The 16,477-nt window shown below is 38.9% G+C and overlaps 1 protein-coding gene across 1 annotated transcript in view; it reads left to right on the forward strand.

The window, feature by feature from the left end:
• The window catches only part of SYNE2 (spectrin repeat containing nuclear envelope protein 2), a 285,164-nt gene that overhangs the window by 138,026 nt on the left and 130,661 nt on the right, over positions 1 to 16,477 (forward strand). The window contains exons 54-57 of the mRNA XM_042781144.1: positions 4,990 to 5,175; positions 7,830 to 7,952; positions 9,164 to 9,346; positions 15,170 to 15,301. Of these exons, the coding sequence (XP_042637078.1) occupies positions 4,990 to 5,175; positions 7,830 to 7,952; positions 9,164 to 9,346; positions 15,170 to 15,301 (624 nt within the window). The remainder of the gene's footprint in view (positions 1 to 4,989; positions 5,176 to 7,829; positions 7,953 to 9,163; positions 9,347 to 15,169; positions 15,302 to 16,477) is intronic.

A 16,477-nucleotide genomic window follows, 5' to 3' on the forward strand; every position in this document is an offset into this window, starting at 1 on the left:
CACTGTGGTGGAGTTCCTGTGGGTCCAGAAGGTGGGTGGGAGTGGGGGATGGACGCACCTTTGTCCACCAAGTGGGTGTGGGGTATAAGAGTAACAAGAGGAATGTCACACCTTTTCAGTCTTGCAGGTCCAGAGTGCCCTTGGGGTTGCTGGAAAGCCGAACCTCTTCTTAAGCCCCTGGAATCTCAGAGAGCACTTGTCTTTTTAAATATCCAAAATAGTCAAGCCATTTGTAACATTAAATATGGCGGCATCCTCCAGACCAGTACAAGTCCACAGCTCAGCCCACTTTTCTCTTCACCTTCTTTGTTTATTCCCCAGCTACCAGAGCAGTCCTTGTGCAGTCCCTGGCTAGCAGTGCTGATTTTTAGGTTAATTCTTAGGTCCTACCACCACTCGGGAATCTCCAAGCTATCTGTGCCCTCAGGATCGTTGCCAGACTGCAGCTCCATCTGTCTCCTTTTTTGGTATTTTCATGCAAATTCTTCTGCTAGTTGGGGTTTAGTCCACTTCTGTATCCTTCCCTTCAAGGCTTAGGGGTCCGGGATTATCTTCTGTGTCTATGTTAATTGGTTTCCCTTTTCTTTGTTGAAGAGGGTTTGTGCAGTCTTTCTGCCTAGTCTGCCATCTTACCGGAACTCTGGATTGCATTTATTAAAACAGGGTTTTACAACCTAATGAAGATTTCACAAATACTATTGCTAGAATTAAGAGTGATTGAAGCGTAAGTTATGACTTAAAGTAAGAAAAAACTTTTTAATCAGCTTTATCAAAATACAATTTATATACACTTGTTTTGGTTCTCTAATGCTGCTATAACAGACATACCGTGGATGAGTGGCTTTAACAAACAGGGATTTATTCTCTTACGGTTTAGGAGACTAGAAGTCTGAGTTCAAAGTGCCACCTCTAGGGACTAGGTGAAGGCCCCCTTGACCTTGGGCCTCAGCTCTCCCTCTTGCTTCCATCCCACTACAATGAGAGGCTTCTCTTAAATCAGGCAGCTGCTGGCTGCTGAGGCTGACATATTTGTCCTTCTGTGAATGACTTATTTCACTCAGCATAATGTCCTCCAAGGAGCTCTGGTAGCATTGTGCCTAAGGCACTTGACTGCTAACCAGAAGGCTGGCGGTTCAAACCCACCAGCCACTCCTCGGAAGGAAGGTTGGGCATTGCTACTTCCGTAGTGATACTGCCTCAGAAACCCAAGGAGGGGTTGCTATGAGTCGGGGCCGACTCGATGGCAAATAACAACAACAACAACAACAATAACGTCCTCCAAGTTCATCCATATCATGCAACATTTTGCAGACTCTACATTATTCTTTAGTGCTGTAAAGCATTCCTTTATGTGTATGTACCATAGTTTGGGCATCCACTCTTCTGCTGATGGGCATATAGGTTGTCTCCATCTTTTTGTTATTGTAAATAGTGCTGCAATGAACATGAGTGTGCATATATCTGTTCCTGTCCTGGCTCTCACCTCTCTAGGATATTATATATTAGTCATTTATTGCAATAGAACAATTTACTCCAAAAGCCACTTCAAACAACAAACATTGATTATCTCACAGTTTGTGTGTATTAGGAATCCAGGGCCTGGCTTAACGAGGGGCCTCTGGCCCAGGATTTCTCGTGAGGATTTAGTTAAGCTGTTGTCCAAGGCTGCAGCCTCATCTCAAGGCTCCCCTTGCAGGCTGGGAGAGACAGAATCTACTCAAGCTCATTTCCATGGCTGTTGGTGGGCCTCAGGAGATCCACTTGGGGCTCACACACTTGGGCCTCTCCACAGGATGACTTAGACATGGCAGCTGGCATCTGTCAGAATGAAAAATCCAAGCCAGAGGGAGAATGCTCCCAACACAGAAGCTACAGTCGTTTTATTCCCTGATCTTGGGACATACACCCCATCATATCATCCATATTTTATTAGTTAGAAATGTATCAGGAAGTCCAGCCTACATTCAAGGGTAGGTGATTACAAGGGTGCGGATACCAGGAGGTATGGATGATTGGGGCCATCTTAGAGACTGCCTACCACAGGCAATTATTATGAGCAAAGCTGCTATGAACATTCATATACTGGTATTTGTGTGGACATATGTTTTCATTTCATTTCATTGGATCAATACCTAGGCGTAGGATTGCTGACTTTTATAGTAAATGCATGTTAAATTTGATTTAAAAAAAACAAAAAAACTCACTGCCATAGAGTCATTTCTGACTCATAATGACTCCATTGCGTTTCCAAGGCTGTAAATCTATGGAATTGGATCACCCAGTCTTCCTTCTGCGGAGCAGCTGGTGGGTTTGAACCATTGACCTTCCAGTTAGCAGTCCAGTCCCTTATCCAGTACATCACCGGAGCTCCTTTTAATTTGATAAGAAATTTCCAAATTGTTTTCCAAAGTGGCTATACCACTTTTCAAGCCCACTGATGATGTGAGTTGTCTGTTCCACATCCTCATCAGCATGTGATGCTGTTTTTCTTTTCTATTTTAACTCTTCTAATAGATGGTATATCATTATGATTTTTATTTGCATATCTCAATGACTAATGATTTTGAATATCCATGTACTTAGACGCTCTGGTAGCATAGTTAGTGCCTAAGGCACTTGACTGCTAACCTGAAGGCTGGCGGTTCAAACCCACCAGCCATTTCTCGGAAGGAAGGTTGGGCAATCTACTTCCATAATACTGCCTCAGCAACCCAAGGAGGGGTAGCTATGAGTCAAGTCCAAGTCCACGACACATAACAACAACAACAACACAGTGCTTAAGACACAGCAATAACATTCAGTACTTAATCCTTTGTGAAGGATCTAATTTTTGCGCTTTTTTTATTGGATTTTTTTGTTTTCTTGAATTTTTAGAGTTTTTTGCTTATTCTGGTCATGTTTTGGAAAAGTTTTCTCTTCATCTTTGGATTGCATTTTCATTCCCTTAAAAGTGTCTTTTGAAAAGCAGAAGTTTATCATTTTGCTGAAATCCGGTGTTTTTTTGTTTTGTTTTGTTTTGTTCTTTTATGGTTCGTGCTGTTTTGTCCTGTCAGAGAAATCTTTATTAACACAAAGTTAACAAGGATCTTCTCCTAGAAGCTTTATAGCTTTAACTGTTTAGGTCTTTAATCCACTTTGAGTTAATTTTTTAATATGCTTTGAAGTAAGAACCAAAGGTAATTTTTCTTTCTACCCCATATTGGTATCCAATTGTTCTAGCCCCATTTATTGAAAAGACTCTCCTTTTGCCACTGAGTTACCTGGGCCCTTTATCGAAAATTAAGTCACTGCATACGAGTGGGCCTATTTCTTGCTGTTTTCTGTTCTGTTGATCAATGTGTCTATTCTACCAGTATGACACTATCTTTTTTCTATAGCTTTATAATAAGTCTTGAAATCAGGCAATGTGAGTCCTGTGGCATTATATTTCTTTTTCAGAATTGTGTTTCAGAATTGGTTTAATATTCTCAGAATCATCTTGTTAATTTCTATATAGAGGTCTGTTGGAATTTTTGCTGGTGTTACATGAAATCTGTAGATCTATTTGTGGAAAATTGATACTTTAACCATACTGACTCTTCCAACCTAGGGTTATGATATAGTACTCTCCATCTATTTAGGTCTTCTTTAAATTTCTCTCAGCTATGTTTTAAATTTTTCAGTGTACATATTTCACATGTATATTGTTTAGTTTTTCTTTAATTTATGTGCTTTGATACTATTTTTAATGGTATTATTGGTAGAAAGCATTTGCTTTAAGTCTGACTTCTAAAAGGTTTCTCCTACTAAGATTTTGAATAAGGCTAATATAAAATTTTGAATAATCTGATCAATTATAGTTGTATAAGTAACTGTTCTTTCTCATGTTAGTTACTTTATGGAATTGCCCAAAAACTACAGTAGTAGGTTGAACATTTGCAATAGATAACTATCTATTATTTTATCTAATAATTTGAAATCTTAAGTTTAAAAGTTAATACATTCTAAGTATTATTTAAGGGAAAAAGAAAGAAATGATAAGAAGAAATGTCTAAGAAATGCTAAATATGAATATTTTTTGCTTTCATTTGGTCTTACCTGATAGAACTCTGTTGGTATCAAATGATTGAAGTCAGCCTAAACAAGCTTCAAGAATTTTAATGAGCCTTATAGGGATGTCTCGTAGAATGTCTAAGGAAGGCACTGGCATCAGGATTGTCAAGTTTCAGGATTCCCTCTTCATTCCCCACCTCCACTTAATTTATCCATTTCTCACAAACCCACAGTTGCTCAAACTCCAAGTTCAACCAATTGGAGAGATCCTGAATGACTTTCTTGGTCCCGGTTTTAAATTACAGAGGAATAGACTGGGGGTCACGTGTTCCTGGCCCTGTCAGTGATGGCTAGAGGAGCAGGTTTACATGGTATAAGATAGAAGATTGCTGCTGCAAGCCCTTTACCATAGGTGCAAATAAGGGACAGCCAAGGAGTTGTTGTTAACTGCTATCAAGTCAGGCCCCCAACCCCTGGTGACCCCAAGCACAATGGAACAAAATTCTGCCTGGTCCGCTGTCCCCATGATCGATTGTGGGTCAGACATTGTGATCCCCATAGGGTTTTCACCCGGCCTTTCTTCCTACTCCATCTTACTCTGGAAGCCATGCTAAAACTTGTTTAGCTTCATAGCAACACAGAAACTTCCAATGATGGACGAATGGTGGCTGCACATGGGGTGCCTTGGTAGGGAATCAAACCTGGGTCTTTGCATGGAAGGTGAGAATTCTACCTCTGAACCACGAGTACCCTCAGTCAAGGAGTAGATTCTCTAAATTTATCCACCACCATTGACAGTAGAGAATGTTTAGTATTTTCTTTGTGAAACTGAAACTGGACAGCATTAGTATAGAGTTTGAATGTTGAGATACATTTAAATTTTCTTTCATTTAAATTTGTGTCAACTTGTTATAAGTATACTGATATATCTCTTTTGCTTTATTTCTTATTGTCTAGATGGCTTTGGAAGATTCAGAACAGAAGCACAATCTCTTATATTCAGTTTTCTCAGATCTGGAAGACTTGTCAATAATTTTTGAAACAGATGACTTTGCACAGTCGGTCCAGCAGTTAAGTAGTCAAGTAACAACTTTACAACAAAAACTAATGGAAAGCCTCCCACAGATTCAACGAATGGCTGATGTAAGTTGCACCATGAAGATGTGATTTCTTATTTTAAATTTGTATTTCATTTTCTAAATTATAGTTATATTACTAGTCAACTCCTAATTAAGATCCATTGATTTGGTAAACTCGTCGTGTTCTTATTTCTTGGATTATATTTTGCTTTACTTTGCAATTTGTACAATACAACAAAAAATCATATTCCCATTCTCAGTGCAGAAGTGGCCTATTTAGAGAAGGAAGAGTCTAGCTCAAATAAATTAAATATTTTCCCTTTGTCATAGAGGTACTGATATTGTTGAACTTAAAACACAGATTAGCAAAAAGGGAATTAAGACAGATAACTTTGCAAGTCATCATTCACCAACAGCAGATATTTGTTAAGGGCTTACTGTGTATGAGTAATATAATGGATTTACTTATTTTTCCTTGAAGCAAGTGAGGCATTTTTTTAAAATATATTGTATTGAAATATAATTTATGTACAGTGAAATACACAAAACTAAAGTGACATGGCTCAGTGGCTTTTTTTTTTTTTTTTTTTTTTCAGTGTCCCTTCCCCTCCCCTCCCCTCCCCTCCCACCCGTTGTAACCAATAAAGAAAATTTCCTTCCATATATAAGCCTTTCCTTGACTTTTTACAGTAGTGAACTAATACTATGTCCTTCTGTGATTGACTTAGTTCACTTAGCATAATGTCCTCCAAGTTCATCCATGTTATGCAGTGTTTTGCAGATTCTACATTATTCTTTAGTGTTCCATAGTATTCCATTGTGTGTATGTACCATAGTTTGGTTATCTGTTCTTCTTTTGATGGGCACATAGGTTGTTTCCACCTTTTTGCTCTTGTAAATAGTGCTGCAATGAACCTTGGTGTGCATATATCTGTTCTTGTTCTGGCTCTCACTTCTTTAGGGTATATACCTAGTAATAGGATTGGTGGTCAAATGGTATTTCTAATTTCAGCTTTTTAAGGAATCACCATACTCTTTTCCACAGTGGTTATATAATTTTATAGTCCCATCAGTAGTGTAGGAGAGTCCCAGTCTCTCTACATCCTTGCCAGCATTTGTTATTTTCTGTCTTGTTGACCTTTGCCATTAATGCTGGGGTGAGATCGTATCTCATTGTTTTGATTTGCATCTCTCTGATGGGTAATGATCATGAGCATTTCTTCATGTGTTTGCTGGCCGCCAAGCAAGTGAGGCATTTATTTAAGAATGGGGTCACCTAGCAAAGACAAGTTCATTTAGTTCTTTATTATTTACCTTTTGTTTCTCAGTCACTTTCCTTATACAGTCATGTAACTTCAGCGAAGTGATCGTCAAAATGAATATCCTGGTGTTTTGTTTTGTTTTATTTTTGTGATTTGGGTGAAAATTTACAGAGCAAATTCATTTTCCATACAGCAGTTCATATACACTTTGTCTCGTGACATTGACTACAATTTACCATAATGCAACAGCTCCCCCCCACTTCCTCCTGATAGTTAACCTCTTCCCTGTGCCCATCCCTCACTGAACTCTTGCCCCCTGAGCTGTCTCCCTGTGCATACACAGCCCTTCTCTCTCCTCAAAGAAAAATGATAAGCCTTCACATCACAATAAAAAAGAGGAGAAGCACAAATACCCTGGTGTTTTTATGTGTCGTCTAAACTTTTAAAATGCTTCTATAATTTTTGATAGAGATTACCCTAAAATACAATGTATGCTTCTTATGCTTTTTTTAAATATAAGGTACAGAAAATAATTTCAGTGTTGTTTAACTTTTCTTCATAATTTGTAGACCTCAATATAAACTCTTGTAGTACTTACTACTTCTTTTGTTTCAGGTCTGTAAAGTGATGATTGTTTCTATATTGAATAATTCAAAACTGTTATAATTTGAAACCCTTAGTCTATTCTGTGTAGGTTTTGTTTTGTTTTGTTTAATTCCCTTTATTATGAGGTTTAATTTCTTATTGCTGAAGAGTACCAGACTTGAGCTCTGCGGTAAAGGCCTGAAGGCCATCTTTCAGTGTGAGTGGGCTTCAGTATGTGGGTTTTTGTAGCACGTATGTTGACTTATATTTTGCAGCATTTTCACTTTAAGATTCTTGCCCAAGTTCTGGAAGTTGTGAGAATAACCACTGGATAAAATGATCCATTGTTTAAACTTAACCTGAGTATGTTATAAAGTAATTTAGTGACTATCTCCAAAGCAACACTTCATTAAGGGATTAACACGAAAATCCTGTCAGTCTTCCAGGTCCTGTTATATTTTCCCAAGAGAGACCATTATTTTTACTTACAGTGGGAATTTTTTAAATGCCAGGCCCTCTCTTATTCAGATGTTTAAATACATTCTGAAGGTAAATCTAAAGAGCTTGTAGATAGTTCAGAACTTAATGTAAAAAAAACAGTTTGGATTCATGCTATTTTTGTTCTCATAGTATGAAGAATTGAAAATTGGTTGTATGAGGATCTTGAATTCAATATGGAGTAAGCAATTTTTTATAGTGTGGTATACCATTAATTGAATAACATTTTTATTGAAAGCCATCAATATTATCTGTATCATGCTTGGTAGTTCTTAAGAGAAATATGTGGCAAATATTTTTTGGTTAAGTATGAGACTAGAGTTAATGGCAATTAATATACTCCATGAGCATTTTATTGTTGTTTAAATTGTAGGATGTGGTTGCTATTGAAACTGAAGTAAAATTAATGGAGAAGAAAGTTTCAAATATCAAAACTATACTGTTATCAAAAGAAATATTTGATTTTTCACCTGAAGAAAATCTTAAGCATGGGGAGGTAAGCATGGATTTTTATTAAAAGTATTTTCTCATAATACTTATGATGTCTATTTTTAAATATGTAAAAGTGTACAGTGATAAAAAAAAATACTCTTGTTAAAGTAATAGCAAAGTAAGGCTGGAAAATAGACTTTGAATGAGTATAAATACTATATTTTAAATGATATTCATAGTACTATCTATATAAGTTCCCTTTATATTATTTTTTTCATTTACTTTATTCCTAAAACTTAAAAGTTTGGAAATTTTGCCTTTAAGTGAAAACCGAGTCTTTAATAGTCCTAGAATAGAGAGAACTGGGTTCCAGTCCCAACCACTGCTTACCAGCTGTGTGACTTTGAACAATTAGTTAACTTTCCTTGGACTCTTTCATACCTGTAAATCGATACTGAAATGATTATGTAATGTACGAGGAGCCCCTGGCAAGGAGCTAGAACTTACTAAGCAGCAAACCCTGATTCCCTCTTAGCCTGATGAGTAAGAGCAAGTACCTTGGCATCAGGCATACCCTGCTTTCAATCCCAGCCCTGTCTCTTGTAACATAACGTTGCCTAGGTCTTCTTAATTCTGTGAACCCAGTTTTCTTACCTGTGAAGTACAGGTCATGATTACCTACTTTCCAAAAACGTCGTGAGGATTTAATGAAATGGTATATATGCAGTGCTTAGTAAAGTAAATAAGCCCTTCTAATTTCCTGGTTATGTAAATTCAGATTACTAAGGATCAGATATTATTAAAGCAAAATACAATTATACAGTTATAAAATTTAGGTCTCCTAAAATCTGACAGGATGTTTGAGTTCAATTCAGTAAGTATTTTTGGAAGCCGTACTGTGCAGAAAGCCCTGGGCTAGGTGTTGGTGCTGTGAAGGTGAATAAGATGGAGTACCTGCTCTTACCCAGTTCACTGCCCGGTTACAATACACAAAGTAAAACAACAGTTCTACAGACAGAATCGAGGGGAGGGCAGGGAGAGAAGCATTGTCCAAAGGAATCATTTAGTGCTGGTTGGTTACTCTTAACCCAGCCAGTCTTCCGTGAGACCTTACCAGATTGCAAATGATATAATAGTGCTTTGGTTTATAAACTAAGGGAATGTTTAAAAATTGAAACTGTAAGACTAAATTACATAGTATTTCAGTTTTAAATAATTAAATTTAGCAGTGTCCCCCTTTTCTTAATATGCTGTTTTTTTCCTCATATGATTAAGGTCATACTTGAAAATATACGTCCCATGAAGAAAACCATTGCTGAGATTATGTCTTACCAAGTACAACTGAGATTACCCCAGATAGGAATGAAACCTCTGCCTGTGTTTCAGCGGACAAATCAGCTTTTGCAAGATATAAAACTGTTGGAAAATGTCACTCAAGAGCAAAATGAGTTATTAAAGGTGAGCAGTGTATGAAGACATACACATCATTTGATGAAAATGTTCAGCAAAGTTGGTTTTGTTCTCAGTTTTGATAAATGGGCAGATCAGATTCCTGCAGCAGTAAGATGCCACCTTTGCTGACTCCTCTAGCGTCGCCATCCAAGAGGTTGCATTTGCTTCATGAGCATTTCCTCTTGCTCAAATGGGGCCAAGGTTATTTATCTCAGTTCTTACCATTGTTCTAGTAGAAGACATTAAAGCACCATTATTGTCTGTTTCATTCCACTGATCGTTACTGAAGACCTACAAAGGGTAGGATAATTGTTGTGGTTGGGTACCACTGAGTCAACGCCAACCCGTAGGGCCCCATGTGAAAGAGTGGAACTACCCTATGGGGTTTTCTTGGCTGTAATGTTTACAGAAGCTGATCACCAGACTTTTCTTCCATGCCACTGCTGTGTAGATTCAAGCCACCAACCTTAGCAGCTGCGTGCTTCTCCCTCTTACCACCAGATTATTCATAAGGTGCTGTGGGAAGATTCAAACCTGAAAAAAGCGTTTGCAGTCTCATGAGGCAGATAGACCTATACAGTAATCATCATCTTCATCATCTCTCTACATTTCAGTTGCTTTCATTTTAATCATCCCATTTTGTCCTCACATGTGATTCAGGTAGAGCAGGAACTTTTATCATCTTATTTTTAACATGAGAGACAAGGGCCCGAGGGTTTAATGACTTGCTAAAAGATTAGAATTAATTTGTGTGGGGATTGGTCGGTGTATAGATAGCACAAGAATGAGACTTTCTCCAATTCTCTTACCACTCTGTGGGGAGTCTCACTTCAGGAATTATTATTACATAGCAACATTTATTTATTTTGGTTTGTAACCTAATCCTAGATCAACAATCACTCCCACAATAAAAGAAAGTTCCTGAACGCACCTTAACTTCCAGACTCTGGCAGCCTTCTTGGTAGATATCTCAGTGCTGCTTTTCCTGATGAAATGAGTCCGTTTAGGGGAAGGAGGTATTTGTCTTCCCTTTCTGACCACTGCCTGCAAAACCTGCTGTATCTTTCTGTTTTACATTTCTTTCCCAATTCAGGTGGTCACTCTGTTCTCCTAAGATTTGAGGGTCCTCTACTCTCTAGTTTGAGTTTCAGCTCATAGTCTGTCTGGCCTGCTGATAACCAACATCATTTCTTAACACCCCAGGGAGGAAAAAAGGTCTGGCACTCAATGTACTATTTTTTTAATAACATAAAGAGAAGGTAAAAGGAAAGAATATCAAATTTGATATATTATTTTTAATCTTTTTGTTCTTTATTGATCGCCTGGTCAGGAAAAGAAAATAACAACGCCAACTATGCTTTAAAGTGGCTTCTTACATGATGAAAAGGGGAAATGCAGAGGAAATTATATTTTGTGCCAAGTTGGGTATCAAACTGTGCTGCTGAAATTTTCCATCTTATTGTGTTAGTGGAAATCAGATATCACCTCCTGCATTTCAAAGCTAAGTAAGCCAGTAGTCATAAAAATCATTAGAATGTGATACATTTCTTTTAATTTTTGCATTAAATAAATTACCTTCATTGTAGAAAACAAGGCACATTAACTTGAAGAGGAAGTAAGGGGATGTAGCTTATTATTGAAAGCTTGAGAACAGGTGGGTGCAGCAAATATTGTTAATTTCTAGCCTACAGCTAAAATTATGGTTAAATATTTGAAAAAAAAGTACAAGGAAGAATTCTGTCTTGGCCAGAAACTTTGTAGTTTTAAAATGCATTTTTCTTTACTGTGAAGCATACTAAGGAAATAACTAGGTTTTCATTTGCAACCCATTTCCTTATTCATCATATTAAAAAATATATAATAATAAAAATAAATTTTATTTGTGGTAAGATATGTACAAGACATTTTCCATTTTAACCATTTTTAAGTATATGTTGTTGTTGTTATTTGCCGTCGAGTCGCCCCTGACTCATAGCGACCCCTCCTTGGGTTTCCGAGGCAGTATCACTACGGAAGTAGGATTGCCCAACCTTCCTTCCGAGGAGTGGCTGGTGGGTTTGAACCGCCAGCCTTCTGGTTAGCAGTCAAGTGCTTTAGCCACTATGCTACCAGAACTCCCAAGTATATAGTACAGTGAAATTAATTACATTCACCATGTTATGCTACCGTTACCACTCTCCCTTTCCAAATAACACTAAATAAACATTCAGTACTCCTTAAGCAATAATACCTGCCAAAGGGGCAGTGAGGCCACATCTTCTGACCTCCTGTAACCCCACAAGAGGAAGACAGAATCACCATCAGTAGCCCGAGGCCTATCCCAGTGAGGCCAGACATGCTGCCTCCCTCCAGCCCTTTCACCAGCCCTGACACCAACTGTTCCTGCCGCAGCACCCACCACCTCTCTGCTGGGTTTGATAATTCACTGCAGTGGCCACACAGAACTCACAGATTATGGGGTTTATCAGGGAAGCAATAGGCTACAATTCAAGTTCAGGAACATGTTCAATCTCTCAGCCGACAGTCTCTCTCCCAGCAGTGCTTGTCTCTTGATGTCTCTCACATCCCTCAGCCAGTGATGAGAGATTCCTTTTGCCTCTAGGAGGGCTCTTTTGAGCCTGGCAAAGTGGCCAAACTAGCCAATCCCAACATCAGAATTCTATACACCTGAGAGAGAGCAAACTTCCCAGAAAATTACTTTGTGCTGCTCCCAACCGAAATAGCCCAGGTAGATGACTTTAACAATCAGGAGCTACTCAGTTGCTCATGGCAAATTCCACCATGGAGTTTACAAAGACTATGGCTAGAAAAGCCACAGTATGTAATTACTAAACCACAGACCTCCTCTCCCCCAGCTTTTCTAGCCATTATCCCTTTTATACTTCAAAAATTAGCATCCCCTTCACCATCAGTTTAAGAATAACCACACCCATGAAAGCTTGTAAGCCAGCCCCTCCATGACTTTATCTCCCCCCATTTTAGATAGCCAATTTCTAATTTTCCCATCCCTATCAGATCAGTACTGTGAGGAGACAAACATGATCCTTTCTCTCTGAAGAATCTTCTGTTCTGCTTGGAAACTTTGGGCATCCGCATCCATAAACAAGCAAAGTCCAGCCCAGCGCAAGCCATCCAATTGCAGCAACTTAACACCAGCTCAGTGTCAAACACCTTCCTCTTTGTTTGGTCAGGTTGTGGTCAGCTCAGCCCTAGCCGTCCCAGCTAGGTCATGGGTACCAGCTGTCAAGTTTGGGAGTCACATTCTTACCTTCACTTCAGACCAGCCAGCACCTTCTTTCATATCCTCAGTTCTCAGGGACTATTTCAATGCCCGTAGGCTCACAACTCCTTGCATTTCAGACCAGCCAGTCCTTTCCCTCATCCCCAGCCTCCGTGGCCTAGATCCAAGAGTACCAAACTCAGCCCGTTTGTTCGTTGCTGTTCTTCCTCCATTTCCACGCAGGTGGACCTAGGTAGTCACAAGCGAGTAGCATACAAGCCTGCTTACTTGCTGGCTTCCTTTAACTTTCAGTCCTGGAAGGGGTTTCTCTCATGGACCTTGACTGTTCTGCCTCGATGCACTCAAAACCTATCTGCTTGCTTCAAGCAGTCTTTTTTTTTTTTTTTCCTTCCTGTAGGTCCTGTCTTCAAATGCAGATCTGTTCTCTCAATAGTTCTGGTTGGGGCTCAGGTTTTCTACCTAAGCCCCTATTACTCTATACACAGGGCTTGAAACAAAAGCCTGTGTTTCTGCTGAGCAAATTCTATTTCCCCTTTTAACATCCAATCAAGTATTAGCTGAAGGCATACTTACACGCTCTCTTTTATCCACACCCCATAATCATTTCTAACCTACAGCTAGGTGAGAGAACATGCAGTATCCATAGTACATTCAGAGAAATACATAATCCAAAACATAATCCTTTTTAAGACATTGCCATTTTATCCTTTAACCTTGATGATCTTCCCATTCTATGTATATGGCTTTGGGCCTTTGTCTGGGTGTTACCAAAAGCCCTAGACTGCAAATCAATTATCTCCTTTAATAGGTAATACCAACCAAAGTAACCATCTAAGAATCCAAAGTTTCACTTCCCAGGCCCCTTCCTTCTTTCTTTTACAAAATCCCATGGTTCTGTGAGTCTGGAGCCACTGCCATGAATCCCACTGCTTTTGACACCAACTGCCAAAGGGGCAAGGAGGCCGCATCTTCTGACCTCCTCTAACCCCAAAAGAGAAAGACAGAATCACCATCAGTAGCCCAAGGTCTATTCCTGCAAGGCCAGACATGCCGCCTTCCTCCAGCCCTTTCATCAACTCTGGCACCAACTATTCCTCCAACATCACCCATCACCTCTCTGCTGATAATTCGCTGTGTGTGCAGTGGCCACACAGAACTCATAGATTATGAGGTTTATTAGGGAAGCAACAGGCTGCATACAATTCAAGTTCAGGAATGCACTCAGTCTCTTTCAGCCCACCGTCTCTCAGCTGACAATCTCTCTCAGTCTCTCTCCCAGCGGTGCTTATCTCTTGGTGTCTTTCTCTTTCTCTCTCAGCAGTGTGTGTCTCACGGTATCTCCCTCAGCAGTGCTACTGTTACCACTCTCCATTTCCAAATAACACTTTCCAAATAACAAACATTCAGTACCCCTTAAGCAATACTACCCCGTTCTCTCCTTTCCCCAACACTTGGTAACAACTAATAAACTTTTGTCTCTGTATGTTTGCCTACTCTAAATATTTCATGTAAATGAGATAATACAATATTTGTCCTTTTTGTGTTTTGTCATACTTTGATTATATCATTTAGTTCACAAATCATTTTCAGCTCTCCCCGTCCCATAACACTAGATCCCCGGTACTGTTCTTGTGGCGTAATGCTTAAGGCATCTGACTGCTAACCAGAAGGCTGGTGGTTCAAACCCACCAGCCACAACTGGAAGGAAGGTTAGGCAATCTACTTCCATAGTGATAACTGCCCCGGAAACCCAAGGCGGGGTCACTATGATTTGGATCTGACTCCACAGCAGTGGTTGCATTGCGTTTGCATTCTACAAATTCAGACTGAGATCAATTCCTTAACTTCAGGCTCTTAAAATGTTTATCACTGATCCTAAAGGGTGCCAGGCGAAGATGTGGCTAGACTGGGAAAACTCATCATCATTACTGTCATGATGGCTTGAGTCACATTCCCTTTCCATCCCAAGTCAGTGATATCCCTTCCTATGTGGAAAGCCCCATAGGGCATATGTTCTGCAGCGGTATATGTGGCATACCAAAGTTTCCTAATACTCAGAAACTTTGTATTTACGTGCTATAAAATGCTTCCCAGAATAATAAGCCTACTATCCTTAAAGTACTTAAGAGCAGAGGAATGTCAAATTGTACTTCAAGCATTGAACGTGGTGCCCTGGATCTAGGAGAGCAAGATCAGGTGTCAGCTGTGCAAAGTGTTCTCTTTATTTAAGTTACCATTTCCTGTTGAAAACTGCCTGGGTACATATTTGCTGTAACTGACTGGAACTTCTGACAGGATGAAATTAAAATGAAAAATAAAAACATCTTGCTGCCCATTCAGTTCCAACTGATTGTTACCCCAAGGGTCAGAGTAGAACTGTGCTTCGTGGAATTTTCACTGGCTAATTTTTTGGAAGTAGGTCACCAAGCCTTTCTTCCGAGGCCTGGGTGGACTCGAACTTCCAACTTCTCAGTTAGCAGCCAAGTTCCTTAGCCATTTGCACCACTCGGGAAATCCAGTTGGGGATAGACATTGGAAATAACCATTAAACTTCTTCTTCTTCTTTTTTTTTTTTTTTTACTTCATAGGTAGTCATAAAACAGATTAATGAATGTGATGAAGAAATAGAAAATTTGAAAGAGATGTTACATAATTATGCAGCTGAAGTCTCCCTTGAACATATGTCACCAGACCAAGCTTCCAACCTGCCACTAGTACAGGTATGCTTTTTTCATTCATTTGTCCTATTATCAGTTCATTCGACAGTCAGTTACTAAACCCTTGGTGTCTAGAAGCTTTTTGTGGTGGTACAGTAGTGTATTTTCTACTTAACTGTTCAACTTGAAGGTGTTTTCTGTGTGTCTTTCCTTTCTATTCCTGTTTCATAAAATAGTTAATTATCTAATTATCGTAAACTAAAAATAATAAAATTCTAACCCCGCCATATGTTTAGTCTAAAGAAGCCATATCTGTTTGTAGGATGGGCAGTGCTACCCCAGAATCTGCAGCAGACCTGCTACACCTCCTTCCTTAATGGAGGGCCCTGCAGCTGCATTTAACCTCATCTTGGTGCATTTGAGTCTGAATTTGCTCTGATAACTGATTTTCTGGCTAGCTCTCTTGGATGGAGGTCAGGAGATGTGGCTTAGCTGAGCTTTTGGAGATAAAGATCATGAACACTTTATAATGAAGAGTTCCATATACTAAGCAGTATTTACGTGTTTCATTGGTCATGCCTTATTTAAAATGTCCTGTAGACCCAGTTATGATGGGTTGTATCTTAATCCTCTATGGGTAGTTTTTTCAGTCTGTTTTTAGATTAACACTTCTATAAATAAAAAGCCTGATTATATGCCAAGGATTGTGAGAGAGCTGTATTTTTCCTTCAATCATTTCAGATAATTGATTGGTGATCAAAGCAAGGGGGTTACTTGTGGCAAGTTACTTAACATCTAAAGCAAAGTAGAGGGGGGTCCAAAGTGATGGACTCAGTAACGTAAAGTGTTAAAGACTATTGTAAAAATTTCTCTTTACACGCCAAAATGATCAAGGATCCCAATGAGCTTTCACTTTTTAAAAAAATATGGGACATGTCTATCAATATAGAAATTAAAGCTGAGAAACTTAAAATATATTTATTTTAACTTAATTATGGTTTGGGTGAATGTTTACAAGGCAAATTGTTTCCATTTGACAGTTCATACAGATTTTGTATTGTCGGACTAATTGTAGTTCCCACAATGTAACAATGCACTTCATACTTCTTGCCTGTGTTTACCATTTCAATTCATCCTTCTTTTCTGTCCCTTTTTGCCTTCTGAGCTTTATCCCTGGGCAAGTGTTGCCTTTTTATTTTTTAAATCTCATTTGGTTAATTATTCTAAGGAGTGCATACT

Source organism: Orycteropus afer, unplaced genomic scaffold (assembly GCF_000298275.1).
Source record: "Orycteropus afer afer isolate SDZICR_OR568_19922 unplaced genomic scaffold, OryAfe1.0 scaffold00088, whole genome shotgun sequence".
Taxonomy (NCBI): Eukaryota; Metazoa; Chordata; class Mammalia; order Tubulidentata; family Orycteropodidae; genus Orycteropus; species Orycteropus afer.